The following is a 14,790-nucleotide window of genomic DNA, read 5'->3' as shown; positions in this document are numbered from 1 at the left end:
AAATGATTTTAAGCTTCAGTTTTTTATTAAATGAAAATATTTTTTGTCTTTTTATTTCCTGTTAGTATTATATAACACTTAACTATAAATCAAGTATTTAGTAGCAAAAAATTAAAAAAATGAAAATAATAAATATTTATTTATTTATGTTTATTAATATTAATAACAGTTGACTAACTGATTGTAGGAAAATAATAATTTTAAATATTTACACAATTTTTAAAACTTACAATACTCTACACTAATATTAATATTAAGGAGAAAGACTAAGGGAACTGTTCACTTGTGCCCCCCGAGATGTTGTGTTCACAAGTGCCAAATTGTCTACTTTAGAGCTAATTCGCCAAAACAAAGTACTTTTAATTGAATGAAAAAATTTAAAACTTGTCATAAATTTGCTTGAATGTACATACAGCGGTTCGTAATAGTTAGATTTAGATTAGCAGTTAGTTTTAAAAAATTTATCACATGAAAAAGACAGTGATAAAATGTATTTCCCACCTGCAAAAACAAAGATGTTGCCACCACAGAATTATAAAATGACCCATTGTTCTAAATGTTTGTCCAAGAGGTATAACTGGTACTGTCCTTACTTGAGAATTTTTCCAGATTTTTTGCTGGAAGAGATCTTAGTAAATAATACCATGTTCACACGTGCCCCGTGTTCATTTGAGCCCCCTTTTCCCTCATATAGATTTTTTATATTGACTATAATGAAAAATATGCCTTTTTTTGAAGCAATTTTTGCAAAAAAGGAAAAAAAAAGATAACATTCTAATGGTTAAGAAGAAAGGGGGATTGACAAAAAAAAAGTTAAAGAAATTTATCCTGTTAAAGAAAGTTTGAACTGTTAAATGTGAAGTATTAATTTTTATTTTTTAACTGAAACGTTTTTGGACCAAATATGAAACAATCTGGCAAACAAATCTGTTACATAACGATATGTTCCCTCTATTGTACAAATTGATTCTGTACTTTCATGCCACGTTAAACTTATTACTTAGAACGTACAGGACAATATAGTGAACTCTCACTTATGCGCCGACCAAAATGACCAGCAAAAAAAAAAGGCGCATAAGTGAAGAAAATGCGCTGCAATACGCTTCAAAAAAAAAGTTAGTATTCTCAAAAAGGGGTCAAAAATCAGTATTCAAAAAGTGCTTGATTATTTGCAGTGCAAGGGAGCCCATATAGGGAGGCAAGGGGGGACTCGAGCCCCACCCTTTGAAATTAGAACTTCCTTGCTTTTAGTACTTTTTTCTTTGCAAAAATGTAAAAACATTGCTTCTCCAGCCATTAATGAATAAGTTATCAGAAATGTCAAATTTTAATGACTCTAATCTGTCCTGAAATCAGTTTCCACGGGGGAAATATCCAGCTAAACCACGGGGAAAATATTTGAGCTCCCCCTTGAGACTTTGCATATGGGCACCCATGTTGCAGTGTGATGTAAAACTTAACTTTTCATCTTCAATCAAGTTTTTTATGGTTCCATTTATGCGAAGTAGAAAAAAAAACCTTTAGTATCCAATGTCTCTAAAAATGGCCAAATAAACAGCACGTTATACGGCACGACAGCAGTTAGTTGCCGTGTGCTTTCTCCCCTTTAAATTTGTTTCTTTACTGTGGAATCTAAACATTTTTTGCCATCTTTTTGTCAACACGTTTTCCTTGAAACCGATAAATACTCAGGAACTAAAGTTTGTTAACACTAAACGAACCTTTTTAGTTATAAAATATTTCCTTTGTATTTATAAAATAAAAATACTTATTAATGAAGTACATTTTTTATTGTTTTCTTGCTACTCATACGTTTTTTGCAGTGAAATAAAGTTTTGTTTTTGCATCTACACCCTGTGAAATCATATCTTTTACCTTAAAATCTTCTCTAGTTTTTCCCTTCTAGAGCTGGTGTTTCTATCCCAGAGAACGCACTTGCTCTATACCACAAATGAATGATACAATCAGACAAAAGTTGGCATGAGGTAAAGCAGCCATATTTCGTCCCCCTAGCTTTCTCTGGTCTAACACTCGACGTCACCGCCAGTGATGTTTTTTTCTGGTTGTGGACAAGACCACTATTCATTTGCGGAAGTTTCATAAGTCTAACACACTACGTAGCTTTTTGGAATCACTTGTTGAGATTTAAAAAAAAAAAAAAACCTTGAGTTGACTTAATACTATATGTAAATGACCTTTTTGGTTTATTATAATGTGTTTATTACAGCCATGAAAAATATTTTCAGGACACGTTGAAAAATGAGTGTTACGTATGAAAATAATCATCAAAGGCAATCAAAATCAAATATAATTTACTACTTGTAAATAGAATCCTGTTAGTACGAAATTAAATTAAAATATAATTGTTAAATCACAAATTAACACAAATGTATTAGGTGAACCATGGAACAAATTATAAAGACACTAAACAGATGTCTCCTGAAAAAAATTAAAATTCTACAAAATCAGTTTTTTTAATTACCCTCATCAATAGTCCAGTCGTTGACTCAGAAAGTTCAGTTAAAGTTGATTCAGAAATGGTTTTACATGCCAATTCAATGGATGTTGTCCGTTCGTATTAATTTGCATACTGTGTTCCATCTTTAAATACTTTTCTAGATAAAATGACACACAGATGATATCTAGATAAAATGACACACTTGGGGTTTAAATAAAGATTTTTTGTGGGCCAGTCTAGAATAATCACTGAATTGGCATCAAACCATGAATGCGATCCACATGACACATGGCAACTTGCATTGTCTTGTTAAAACAAATAAGCACCACCTGTGATAAGGGCTGTTTCAGGTAATACATTTTCAGCTAGTATATCAACATATGATTCTGAATTATATTCATTATTGTCCGGGAGATCAAATAGACATAATTGGTGGTGCTCCATTAGCTGTAAAATCTGCCCACATCCATTGCAAAACTGTCTCCAAATTTTTATTTTTAAAAAAAGGAGTTTCGTTTTCAAATCATGCCAGTAATGGTGAAAATCATGTGATCAGTGGATCAATGCAAATAAAAGTTTTAAAGTTTTTTCATTAGAAACGTATTTCCATCGAGACACACACACACACACACACACACACACAAAAAAAAAAAAAAAAAAAAACGTGTTTCTTAGCGAATTACAATCATAGCTTATTTTGAAACTTTGTAAATGGTGAATGTGACCGTAGTTTGGCATATGTAACATTGGAACCCTTTTGCAAAACATAACGCACTGTTCGAATAGTGAAAGTTGCATTAATGTACGCTTTTCCTTGCCATTATTTTTTTGGATTCTTTAACAAATTATAAATAACTGCTTTAGATCTGTTACCTTCCTTACAATTTCCGATCCACTAATTCTACATTTTTTGTAAGCAACAGTTTGTTGTTTTCACATTCAGAGAAATGTGTGCGGTTCGGCCTGAAAAAGAACAAGATAAAATTAACAATATTACTGCGCAACAGTTTTGGGTTATTGTAAATATCATACGACTAAATATGCAAATTTTTGCTCCCGGTCTCAAAATAAATGTGTGTCCTTATAGTTTTCTCCAAGTGGCGAACTAGTAAAAAGTTAAAATATCATGCATTTTAATAATTTTAAATTTTTTTTAGCCAAAGTGTGTTTAATAAATTTTATTTCGTCTATTTTTTTTTTCGTGAAAATATTTGCATACTTTTCTAACCAAATGGCGCTTAGAATTGGCAACTTTTTACTTGTCGTTATAATTTTCTCCATCACGGGAGTTATATTTGGCATATTTGTTTGGGATGAGATCTAAACTGGGTTATCTGAGCATTTGTTTATGTACTGTTACATTCACGCAGAACAGGAAACCACCATATTGGCAACTATGGTTTTCCTTCTTCCGTCCCCTTTCGATATTGCAGTAGAAGATCTTGATGCATAGTATCCTATGTTCCAAAAAGGTTTTTATAAAGACAAACATAAAGAAGTATAGATTCGTTGACCTCAGTGGGCCTCATGGAAAACGCCAAAATGTGCTCCGGAGAGAAGAACACAAAAAATCATTTGTTAAGCTTGTTTTGAGGGCTTATTTTTTTTTTTTTAATTTGTTAACTAAATATTTTGTAACAAAAGAAACAATTTATGGTATTTCTTAATCCATATTTATTATTATTACCTGGTTTTTAACTTATTATTGCTGTCTTTAGAAAATGATTTGGTGGGAGGAAGAAAATAGGATAACAATTTTCAATTCTGGTAAAAGTGCTTTCTTTTTTCTTAGTTTTTTTAATTTTTTTAAAGCTGAAAACGAATTGTGTTTAATGTGTTTAAGTTTAAATATCACGTGTATGCTTAGTTGATGATGCTACATAATTCGTTTTGGACTGATTGATCGCAACATATGCAATTTGGAGGCCAATAAGCTTAGGGAGACGAAATATGGCAACTTTATCCTACAGCATAACCCCTTCTGCTGATAACAGTTAGTTCAAGTCGCTAAAAAAATCAAGTCAATCTAAATATTCTCCACGTTAAATATGACTAATACTTCTGAAGAAAAAATTGTGTCTGTTTAATTAGTGTATGTGTGATAAAGAGAAAAAAAAATTGATCATATTTTTTCAGATAAAACGTGTAGAGGAAGTCCTTCGAACTTATAAGAGCAATTGTGTTTTAGGGCAAAAAACCTAAAAATAAGACTGGTGAGCAAAAAATTGTTTTTTCTTCTTATTTTCAATTTGGATGATGCCATTTGTCAACAAGAGTTAAAAAAAGGAAAAAAAAAATGTTTCATGAAATAACGAACAGTACATGCATGCAAATCATAAAGTTTCAGCTGCACATTAAATCAAAGAAAATGATAATTGAATAATAGTTTATACTTAAATTAAAAAAAAAAAAAAAAAAAAAAAACGTATCGAAAGTGTGACAAAACTCTAACAAAAAAAAAAAGGCTACAGCTTCCCTTCAAGATATAATGTGACAATAGCGAGAATCCACAGTATTGCCATGCAGCTTGACTAAAATATTTTAACCTTTTTTAGTTTTTGGTATTTGAATTAAAATTCACATTTAATTTGTATCACTATACCTAGAGCTGCCAATTTCTACGAAAAAAAGCGTAGTTCTATAAACTAAAGCCTTGAATTATGAGTCTTTTCATCCATAAGCACACTTAAAAAAAGCATTGAATATTCTTGTAATTGCAGTAAGCTGCAATTTTGTTCAATTTTATGTTTTTTTTTCTTATTTTTACCAATTTAGATTTTTTAAAGTTTGTAACTCTGATTATATCTACTGATCCGCTATGTCTCATCTCCCCTACATAAAAAACAAACCATTAGGAACGAAACTTCTAAAGACTTGAAAAATGGATTCTTCCTAAGGTTTTGCTTGAGGTTAGTGAGAAAATATGTGTGCAGAAAATAATTTTGTTGTTCTTTAATGGATGCATTGTATCTCTCCAACTAATTTCAATTTATTCACAAATATTTGGGCAAAAATCGTTAAACTCCACCTCAATATGCGCATTTCAATCTTTAGCTCAAGAGTTATTCAGGTTGCACCGTTCGTTTGGTTACGTCGTTCGTTTGCAACAGCTGACTGTAGTATTCACAGTACTGGCACAAACATACCCTTTTCAAATTTTCAAAAGCTTGCTGTACTATGCACAGCACTGTTAGACACAGCATCTAGGGAAATTTCTGTCGCCAAATTTTTTGTCAATTTGCGGATATATCGACAACGGAATTCAAATATATGAATTTGTTTTAGTTAGCATTAAAATTACCACGCATCCCTTCCCCCTCCAAACGGACAAAAATCCTATTTGGAACATCCTATAATGCAACCAAAATATTAGTTGCACATTTAAGTCCCACTCAGCAACTACGTACAAAATTTCAATCTTCTATGGCATCCGTTTTTGAGTTATACGAGATACATACTGTATACGTACACCTAGCCGTACAGAGAAAATTCGTTGCAATTAGCTTAACCTTTAAGATCACGGACGGCGTACAGCGAGAAATCAGCTGCAAATTTTAGAATAGTCACCTGCCCAACGCTTGATAATTATTTACCCTTTGTGCAAGGTCCGTTCAGTGACGTACTTGTGTTTATAGTCGAAAATTGCCTTTTTCTCTTGTTCTTTTTTAATATTTTTTGTAGAAACCACACGTAAATGTTCCTATTTTGTATGCAAAAAGCATACATAAATAATAAAATATAATAAAGAGAGCTGCAATAATTGTTCAAAAAATGCCAACAAGTTATCTCAGTGACTAAAATATCTTTTTTAAGAATCCTTTTTTTATTTATTAAATTATTTCCTTATTTATTGATTTAATATTCTTGGAATTCGCAAATAAAACGTTATCATCATTTTTTACTATATTATGATTGTATTCATTTTAATTGTGTTCGTCTGTTCGTTCAATTAGATCTTCGCTGCTTAACTTTACTAAACATTGTAGAAAATGAAAAAAATCTTTAAAAATGGATAGTTAAGCTTTAAAAATGCTGGCGAACGGAGTACGCCACCCGTGTTCTTATGTTAATTGAAACCGTCCATGTTCTTAAAGCTTAAGAATGTTCAAAATCAAAATTTCGGGTGTTCATACGTTCATATGTACACATTTACAAGAGGGTTTGCCAAAATACTACTTTGCAACCATTCAGTAGTGAGTAAAATGTAAATGTAGGTCAACATTTAAATTATTTATGAATTTTTTTTGCGAACACATTTCCTCCTGTACTACGTACAAGGAAGTAAAAATAGTAATATTTATTTAATTTTATCTTTGTCAGTGTCGGACATAGGGTTTTTTCCGAGCTGAGCATCTTGGAGCTGCCGCCCCTATTTATCTTCCTTCAAGTTTTATATTGAGTTTCAAAAAAAAAACAAAAAAAAACACGCATATAGAATATGTGGCCTCCCCTAAAAGTTGCCTCCTGGTGCAAGGACCATACCCTCCCTCCCCCTCCAGATCTGACACTGATCTCTGCAGTAAACTTTCCCACAAAAGATTAGTAATTGTAGAATTCCACTGCATTTTAATTGTTTAAAATAATAATATTTATGCTTAAAATCAGTGATAAGAAACCAAGCAATAGATTGTACTTAGTATGTGAGTAGCAGGAACTTAAAGATGTAAGCCTTGTTGATAGCAAATCAAATTTTCTTGTTCCGGAGAAACTAAAATCTTTGTGAGCATTTATTTTATTTTATTATTATTATTATTATTATTATTATTATTATTATTTTGAAAAAAAAAAGTGTTTACCTTTTACGTTTTTGATTTGCTTAAAAAAAGAAATTATGGAAATTAATATTTTAAACTTAAATGTAGCTTTACATTTTCCTGATAATTTATTTTATTAATACATACTGTTCGTATGTAATTTTGCCATAAGCTATTCAATTGCTTTTGAGACATCGTTGAATTTTAAATTTTAATACTAATAATTCTGATAAATAATCAGGTTCTGTTAAAGCCAATGCCCTGTTTGTCAAGCCTATTGTCTCAACATAGGCAAACTTAGTGCATAGTTATACTTTCTAAAAGCTTATTTTATACTTTTATATCTTGTATACTGGGGGGATATTAGCGCTTCATAATTGTTCTAAAACGTATCCTAAAAACTGTACCAAAGCGTGTGCCACAAAATGTTCAGCGTAAATGTTCAAAAACTTTTTAATATTACTTAATCGTTGTAAAAGAGTGTGCTGAACTAAATATATTTTTTGAACAATGTTTTTAGAAGAGATTTGATAACTGTTTCACAATAGTGCTCTAGAGATAAGGCAAGTGTCCTTGTGCAAAATGTGTTCAAGAAGTGTTTCATTATTTACAATGTAGATTATACTTTCATCATTTACATCCTTTAAAAGTAAATGAAACCAGCATATATTTATTTTAAAAGAACACATTTTTGGCAAAAAAAGTCTGTAAAAATTCTACACAAGTCACATTAAAAGTATTCATAATTATATAATAAAGAAAGACATTGTCATTTATTTAAATATTTTTCAACCGTAGTAAGTAAATGTGAACAAAGAAAGGATTATACATTTGCACATAGATTTAAGCGGTAAATGTTATGATACAAAATAAAAAGGTAACATATTTACAATTTATTTTAAATGTAGTACATTATCAGTTTTTTTACATACAATCGAGATTAAAAATCAAAATTTAAAGAATAAGAAAAAAAGAAAAAAAAAATAATGTACCTATACGAATAAAATAAGTTTTAATCTTTCAACAAATTAAGTACTTTTTGTTTTAGATGAAAAAATGCAAGCTCCCAATTTTAAAATAATTTCTGAGAAATTTTTTTTGAAGGCATTACATTCCGGACGTATTTGATAATATCTTTCAGAAATCGGTGTAATATCTTTCTTCTGGGACACCAGCGCATTATCTCTGCGCATGTCATAATTATTTCCCTGGCGCCATCCCAACTGTGTGGTCCTTGTAATATGCAATAGTAGGAACGACATAGACTGAATTATAATTTTACGAACATTAAATAAAGAATTATTTAAGGGAAATTTGATTCAGTCACAAATTCCTTTTCGAGCTCTTCTTTAAAAGAAATTAAATTCACATGCGGAGATTTTTTTTTTTTTAAACTTATGCTTGCGTTTCGCAATACGGTAGTTCTTTTATGTAACTAATTAGTTCTTTTCCACATTCAGAAAATTCAATACGTTAATGAAAATACGTACGTTACACATCTGCATTGTCACTCACCAAATGAAAAACTTAAACCAATAGAAAAAATAAGCCCAATGAAACTCAACGTGTTCACTTTGTAAGAAAATAGCACAGATTAAAATTGAAAAGTATTAACTTCATGACATATTGCAGAATATATTCAACAAAATGTTTCTTCTGAACACTCTACTTCCTCTGTAGAGGCCAGTGTATTCTCTCCTCACACGTCATAATTGCTTCTCTAGCTCCATCCCATTTATGAGGTCCTTCTAATCTGTATTGATAAGGCAGACATGGACCAAACATTAATTTCATGAACAGCTTAAAGTCCGTAAAAAAGAGCTTGAAAAAATTTGGTTTTACTCCCAATTCATTTGCAATGTCATCCATGTATGAAACAAAATCCACATGCAATGATGCTTTCTCACCTGGTCCGTAGCGTTTCATTATTTTGTTGTTCCTTCGTCTAATTTGCTTTCTCATTTCAGTTTCAGACGGCAGGTGGTTCTTCCCTGCAAATATACTTGCTGCCCACCTGCATTGTAACTCGCCAAGTGGGAAGCCTGGACCAAAAGGAAGAAGAAATCCTATAAAAGCCAGCGTTGCGTGTTTTAGTTGAGGGGGAAACACGCATTTGTACAAATTTATCATTCCGTCTTCTAGAGGTAAAATCCCTTCTTGAAGAAAAGGGAACTTAAAAGTATAACCCGTTGCCATGATTACGACATCCACTTTTGTTACATCTGTGTCTCCTTCAAAGACCACACCATCTTCAGTAAAGTATTTAATATCACCTTTTTGAATTACTGAACCTGATAAAAGTTTCGATGCAATATGGTCATTCAAAATCGGGTCTTTAGAAAAAAGGTGGCTTTTTGGTTGTATGGTGTACAATTTGTGGTTAAATTTGGGGTCTAAATAAAAGGTCTCCATGTACCAGCTAGCAAAATTTATAGGCAATATATCCAGGAATATTGCGAAGTACCTTCGAAGTATGACATAGTCCATAGGGTACCCATTTGGTCCGACTCTGTTGATTACAAACGCCCCACTGCGAGTGCTCAGATATACCTATTAAATAAAGTATACATGAGTCAGTACTTAATGAAGTATATAAATGAGATCAGTTACTCGAGTCAGTACTTAATGAAGTATATAAATGATGTTAGTTGTTCTGACATATTTTTAAGTTAATAATGGTGTTCTTAAAACAGCTGTAAAAAGAAAAAAAAAACAAGTTTCGAGACTGCTTAAGTTTTAGTTTCAATATAACATTTATATCTATGGTTTTATTAAAATATTTGAATCACTTTCCTTGCCTAAAGTTCTTTACTTTTTAACAGCATATACAAGTGCCCAAAAACAGCAACTACTTCTGATAAATTCGTAATGAGCAAGAATATTCGCCACTGCAAGAACTTTTCGTTTATTGTGCTCAAAATATTTAAATCCCTTTTATTTCTTCAAGTGACCGTAGAGATTAAATACAACCGTTATACCCCCATATTTTTAAACATCAATAGTTTAAGAACTTCATTAAAAAAATTTTTCCTCCTTTTGAAATTGAATATTTACTGAATAAACTTAGTTTAAGGAGGAACAAGTAGATAAATGTGTATGAAAAGAATCAATCATTAATAGTACAAAAATAATAATTTTATCGAAAATGAAGTTCAAACCGTCAATTTTTGCTCTGTTTAGGTTAACTCAATAGTTCAGGTGTTCAAAATAAACTGGGATAATTAGTTATTCTTGAAGTGATTTCTATCTTAATGCCAAAGCTAGTCTAAATAAAAACGCACAATTTAATTGCAAAACTAATCCTCATAAACATATTCCTTATAAAATACCTTGCTCCGTTTCGTAAATAACAGAGTTTAAAACTTTTGTCGAAAGTCGCAAGTGAGAAATGTCACTAAGGTTGCCATCTTGCTGGGCTATAGCTCTAGACAGGGCTTTTTTTCTTTGGGAGAATCAAATATATTTTTATGTCTTCATTTCTTAAAAAAATAAATTCAAACACTTACGATAAAAAAAAAATAACCCTTCATCCGGTGTACAATATGTACTATGCCAAATAGATATTTTGGCTGCCCGTACGTTTGTAAATACGTATGCCCAACCGGGAAAGACGAGAAGACGACGAATCAATCACTCAAGGGTGTACAAAATTGTAGTCTTAAAAAGAAATCGCGAATGCAAAACCTACTTTGGCTCCGAGCAGAAGTAAAAAATAGTAAACATTTTTAAGTTTAAAAAATAAGTAAATGTCATCATAATTACGTATTGCTTCGCTGAATATCTGTGATTCGGATTAATGCGACAGAAAAATTTCAAAAAAAAAAAAAAAAAAGAAAGAAAGAAAGAAATATAAAACAAAACATCTTTTGAGATAAATTGCTTTTTTTATTTATTGAATATCTAATCTGTGAAACAAAACCTGACTTGATAATTTTCCAAACGAATTTCTAGAAAAGTCTAAACTACTTTCAGTGTCGTGTCTTGACTCTATCACAAAAGATGAACAAATAAACAAATACATATAGGTAAAATACTTTATTTTTAACTTCTTACCTGCGTCGAAACACTACTGACTTCAACAGCTGCATCCAGTGCTGAACACCCCATTCCAACCACAATAACTTTTTTGTCTGTAAATTCATGTACTCTTTTCAAACTATGCGTATGCATTATCTTCCCTTTAAACTTTTCTTGTCCTGGGTAATGCGGCATCTTAGGCCGATTAAAGTGACCTGTGCAAACCATAACTCCATCGAAAATATCAGTTTCAACTTTGTTCGTAACCGTGTTTCGAACAGTCATCATCCACCTGCCGGTTTTATCGTAATCTCCCGCCTTCTGAACATGCTCATCTTCCATGTTGAACTGTATGTGCTTCTCAACATCTTTGTGCTTTACATACTCGAGAGTGCATTGGTATAATTCGCTGTGCCTCATGTAGTTGTTGAATTCCTTGCGAGGCGGAAAGTTGCTGATAGCTCCCATTTCTTTACTGTGATTTATTATAGTCGTGGGCATTATGGAGGGAACACCAATTGTACTTTCTTCCCTGTAACACCACGTTCCTCCTAACTTGTCAGTTTTCTCGAAACAAATAGGCTCTAGTCCTTCGTCTTTCAACATTGCAATGGAACCAATCCCCGAAAACCCTCCGCCCAGGACAGCGATTCTCTTCCTTTTGATGGACATATCCTGAAATTAATGGGGGTGTTTCCTTCAGTCAAAAGTACTACTTTTAGTCTCTGAAACAGACAGAATAAGCAAATAATAATAATATTATTATTTGCTTATTCAGTCAATTTCAGATAATATTATTATTATTCAATATATTTATTATTATTCATGCTCGTCATCAAGAGCTTTTTCACAAAAAGTTTGCTTAGTTGCAAATTCATTTTAAACTTCGCGATTTATTTTTGTCATTAAAGTCCTCGTAGGCACTATCTTTACGTTTTCTGGAACTGTTCAACATTGAATAAAAAATTGTTCAGACCAAATAGTGACATTCAGGAATGGGGTGTTCTTCCGAGCTCTTTCGAACTAAAATAAGTTTGTTCGAATTGGACAATTCATTCAAAGGGTATCTCTATGTGTGTTGTGGGAGGGATGAGGTTGACCGACAGACTTACAGTTTCTCCATCTCAAAATATACTCGAACTATTTAAAACGAACTTTTTACGCTATTTATTTTATTTTTCGTAACATTACATTTTAGCTTCATTACATGTACATAGATACATCGTTACTAATTCATAAGGATTTAGGGTCAAAACATCCAACAGTTTAAGTAGACTTTATAGCAAAAAGCTTTTTTTCGATAATGTGATCATTTAAATTAAATTTATATCTGTTTTGAATATAAACAAAAATGTAAAAAAAATATTCTGTTTAAAATGTGTTTACATTTGAAAGAACTCTTTTAGCAAGTTGTGACATTTCGAAAAAATGTCGAAACTTTTTTACCTGCGGGAATTTTCTATAATCTTAATATACCCTATAAAGTAATGATTTCTTGCATATTTTTGGTGCATATTATAAATATTCTTAATTTTTGCGAGTTGAAATTTATATGTATACCTTTTGATACCAATCTTCATTTTTGATTAAGTAGCTTATTGAATTCAGTGCGAGGACTCATTTGAACCAGAAATTCATACACCGTATTTTTAGCTCCTTTTACATTGTAAAAGAAATATTGTAATCTCAAAAGAAAAAAAAATCATTTACATTCCGGTCTAAACTTTATCTTTTCTCACCCCCGTGTGAATGTTAAGTGGTTTTCTGGGCCCGTCCTCACTTGGGTTTAAAACTCGGAATCCCCAATCCTGAATCCCGCAATGTACGAGATTGAGAGCAAAATCTCGCAGTATTTCCAATCCGCTAAGATTTTCCATGCAAACATTTCCCAACATTTTTCGTTTATAAAGCGAATATTTTTACAAGCATAATTTGAAATTTGAATCACCTTCTTCGTATATCTACAAGAAGAGTAGGGAAAACTTTGTGTCTCATAAGATAAATGGTAGATTTACCATTTAAGAATACATTAAAAATAAATTTTATTTTTTTGCAAATTAATTGGTATTGTCATTTGAGTTTTCAACTTTCATTCGTCCAGCAATTGAGAAAATAAGTAAAAATTACATACCATTACTTACATTTGAAACCCAGGAAATTGCACTTGAGAAAGAATTGTACAGTGAAACCTGTATAAGTTGACCACTCACGGTGCACTGCTTTAGTGGTCATTTTAAAAAGGCGGTCAGCTTACAGAGGTTGATTTATATAATAAGGGCTAATTCCGTGCCTGAAAAAAAGCGGTCCACTTAGTTGCTCAACTTGCAAGGTTGGTCAACTTCACAGGTTTTACTGTATTATGCAGGATGGTTTTAAAATAACGTGAGGTGTTCAGAGCCCTCTAGCAAGTGAAGTATTGGACGAAAGAACGCCAAATTTCATGGGCGTACATAGCAGAGCATGGGATTTTGATTTCTACAATAAAAATAGTACCTAAAGTCACCACCAGGGGGATTTTGGCGCTGCAAAAGTGTATTACTTGCGTATACAGAAGAAATAAATGCCAATTAGAAACACACATTATGTTTTGTGCTACAAATAATTGTTGCTTACAAATGAGGTTCAATAAAACCAACAAGAAATTTCAATTTGCAACAAGAGAAGAATTTTACTAAAAGACGTCAGGAAGACATTTCGGTGCGACAGCAAGGATTTCTTTCTGAATAATTATCATGTTATATGGTGCAGCACCCCATATTGGGGTTTAAATTCTGAGTGCATGGCGGTAACATTTCTTTGATAGCAGTTTTTTTAGTCATGCATTTCCTACGGTTTTTAAGACCGTGATCGACTAATCTTTCACCTTGTGATTTTCAACCATATGAATTTCGTAATGGCATTGTGTATCTGCGACATATTCCCGATATCTCAACTTTCAAAACTAGAAAATGTTACAGGTTGGCAAAATTATTCCCCCGCCTCCAGATGTGTGGAAATTATTGTGCACTGTATACAGTACCTGCAAAATCTCGATGTTGGTCATATTGACCCTCACTTGTTGGTAAAAATCATGTTTTATGAATAAAATTGATGCATGTTTTATCATTTAGCATCTAATCCTTCAATAATCACAGTAATACACCTTTTCAACGCCAAAAATTCCCCTGCTGGTGGTGCTTTTTGGTACTTTTTTTTTTTTTCAGAAATCGAAATCTCAGGGTCTACTGTGCATGCCCTTGAAATTTTTCAATGCTTCGCCCTCTAATTCGCTCGCTAGAGGGCTCTGAACACCTCACATTATTTTATAAGTACCCTGTAGATTGGCAAAACCACTGGAGTAGCCTGAATGCAATGTTGGACCGCTTCTGTAAGCTTTAGGAATGTATTCCAAACTTTTAACTTACTGTAAGGACACACTGTTCGTCCTAAAATAAGATAACAAAGAAAAATCTGACATGTTATTAATGCTTCCTAACAAAGTGCCTGCTGATGTAACTGTGAAGCTAGTATAATAAATGCGATGGTATCTTGAAAATTACATTGGATGAAAAAGCTTAAAGC

General features: G+C 32.0%; 1 protein-coding gene across 2 annotated transcripts in view; it reads right to left on the bottom strand.

Moving 5' to 3' along the window:
• LOC129216067 (flavin-containing monooxygenase 5-like) overlaps nucleotides 1-14,790 on the bottom strand; it is a 64,956-nt gene that overhangs the window by 14,489 nt on the left and 35,677 nt on the right. The window contains exons 2-3 of one of the 2 annotated variants that reach the window (XM_054850213.1): nucleotides 11,266-11,904; nucleotides 8,065-9,762 (exon numbers count right to left, since the gene is read on the bottom strand). The exons of the other annotated variant lie outside the window; for it this stretch is intronic. Of the exons in view, the coding sequence (XP_054706188.1) occupies nucleotides 8,878-9,762; nucleotides 11,266-11,901 (1,521 nt within the window). The 5' untranslated portion in view covers nucleotides 11,902-11,904 and the 3' untranslated portion in view covers nucleotides 8,065-8,877. Of the gene's footprint in view, nucleotides 1-8,064; nucleotides 9,763-11,265; nucleotides 11,905-14,790 lie in introns of those variants that run through there. 2 annotated transcript variants of the gene reach the window in all.

This window comes from Uloborus diversus, chromosome 2 (genome assembly GCF_026930045.1).
Source record: "Uloborus diversus isolate 005 chromosome 2, Udiv.v.3.1, whole genome shotgun sequence".
Lineage (NCBI taxonomy): Eukaryota > Metazoa > Arthropoda > Arachnida > Araneae > Uloboridae > Uloborus > Uloborus diversus.
Note: the sequence above shows the minus strand (reverse complement) of the source record. Positions and strands in the feature narration are given on the sequence as shown.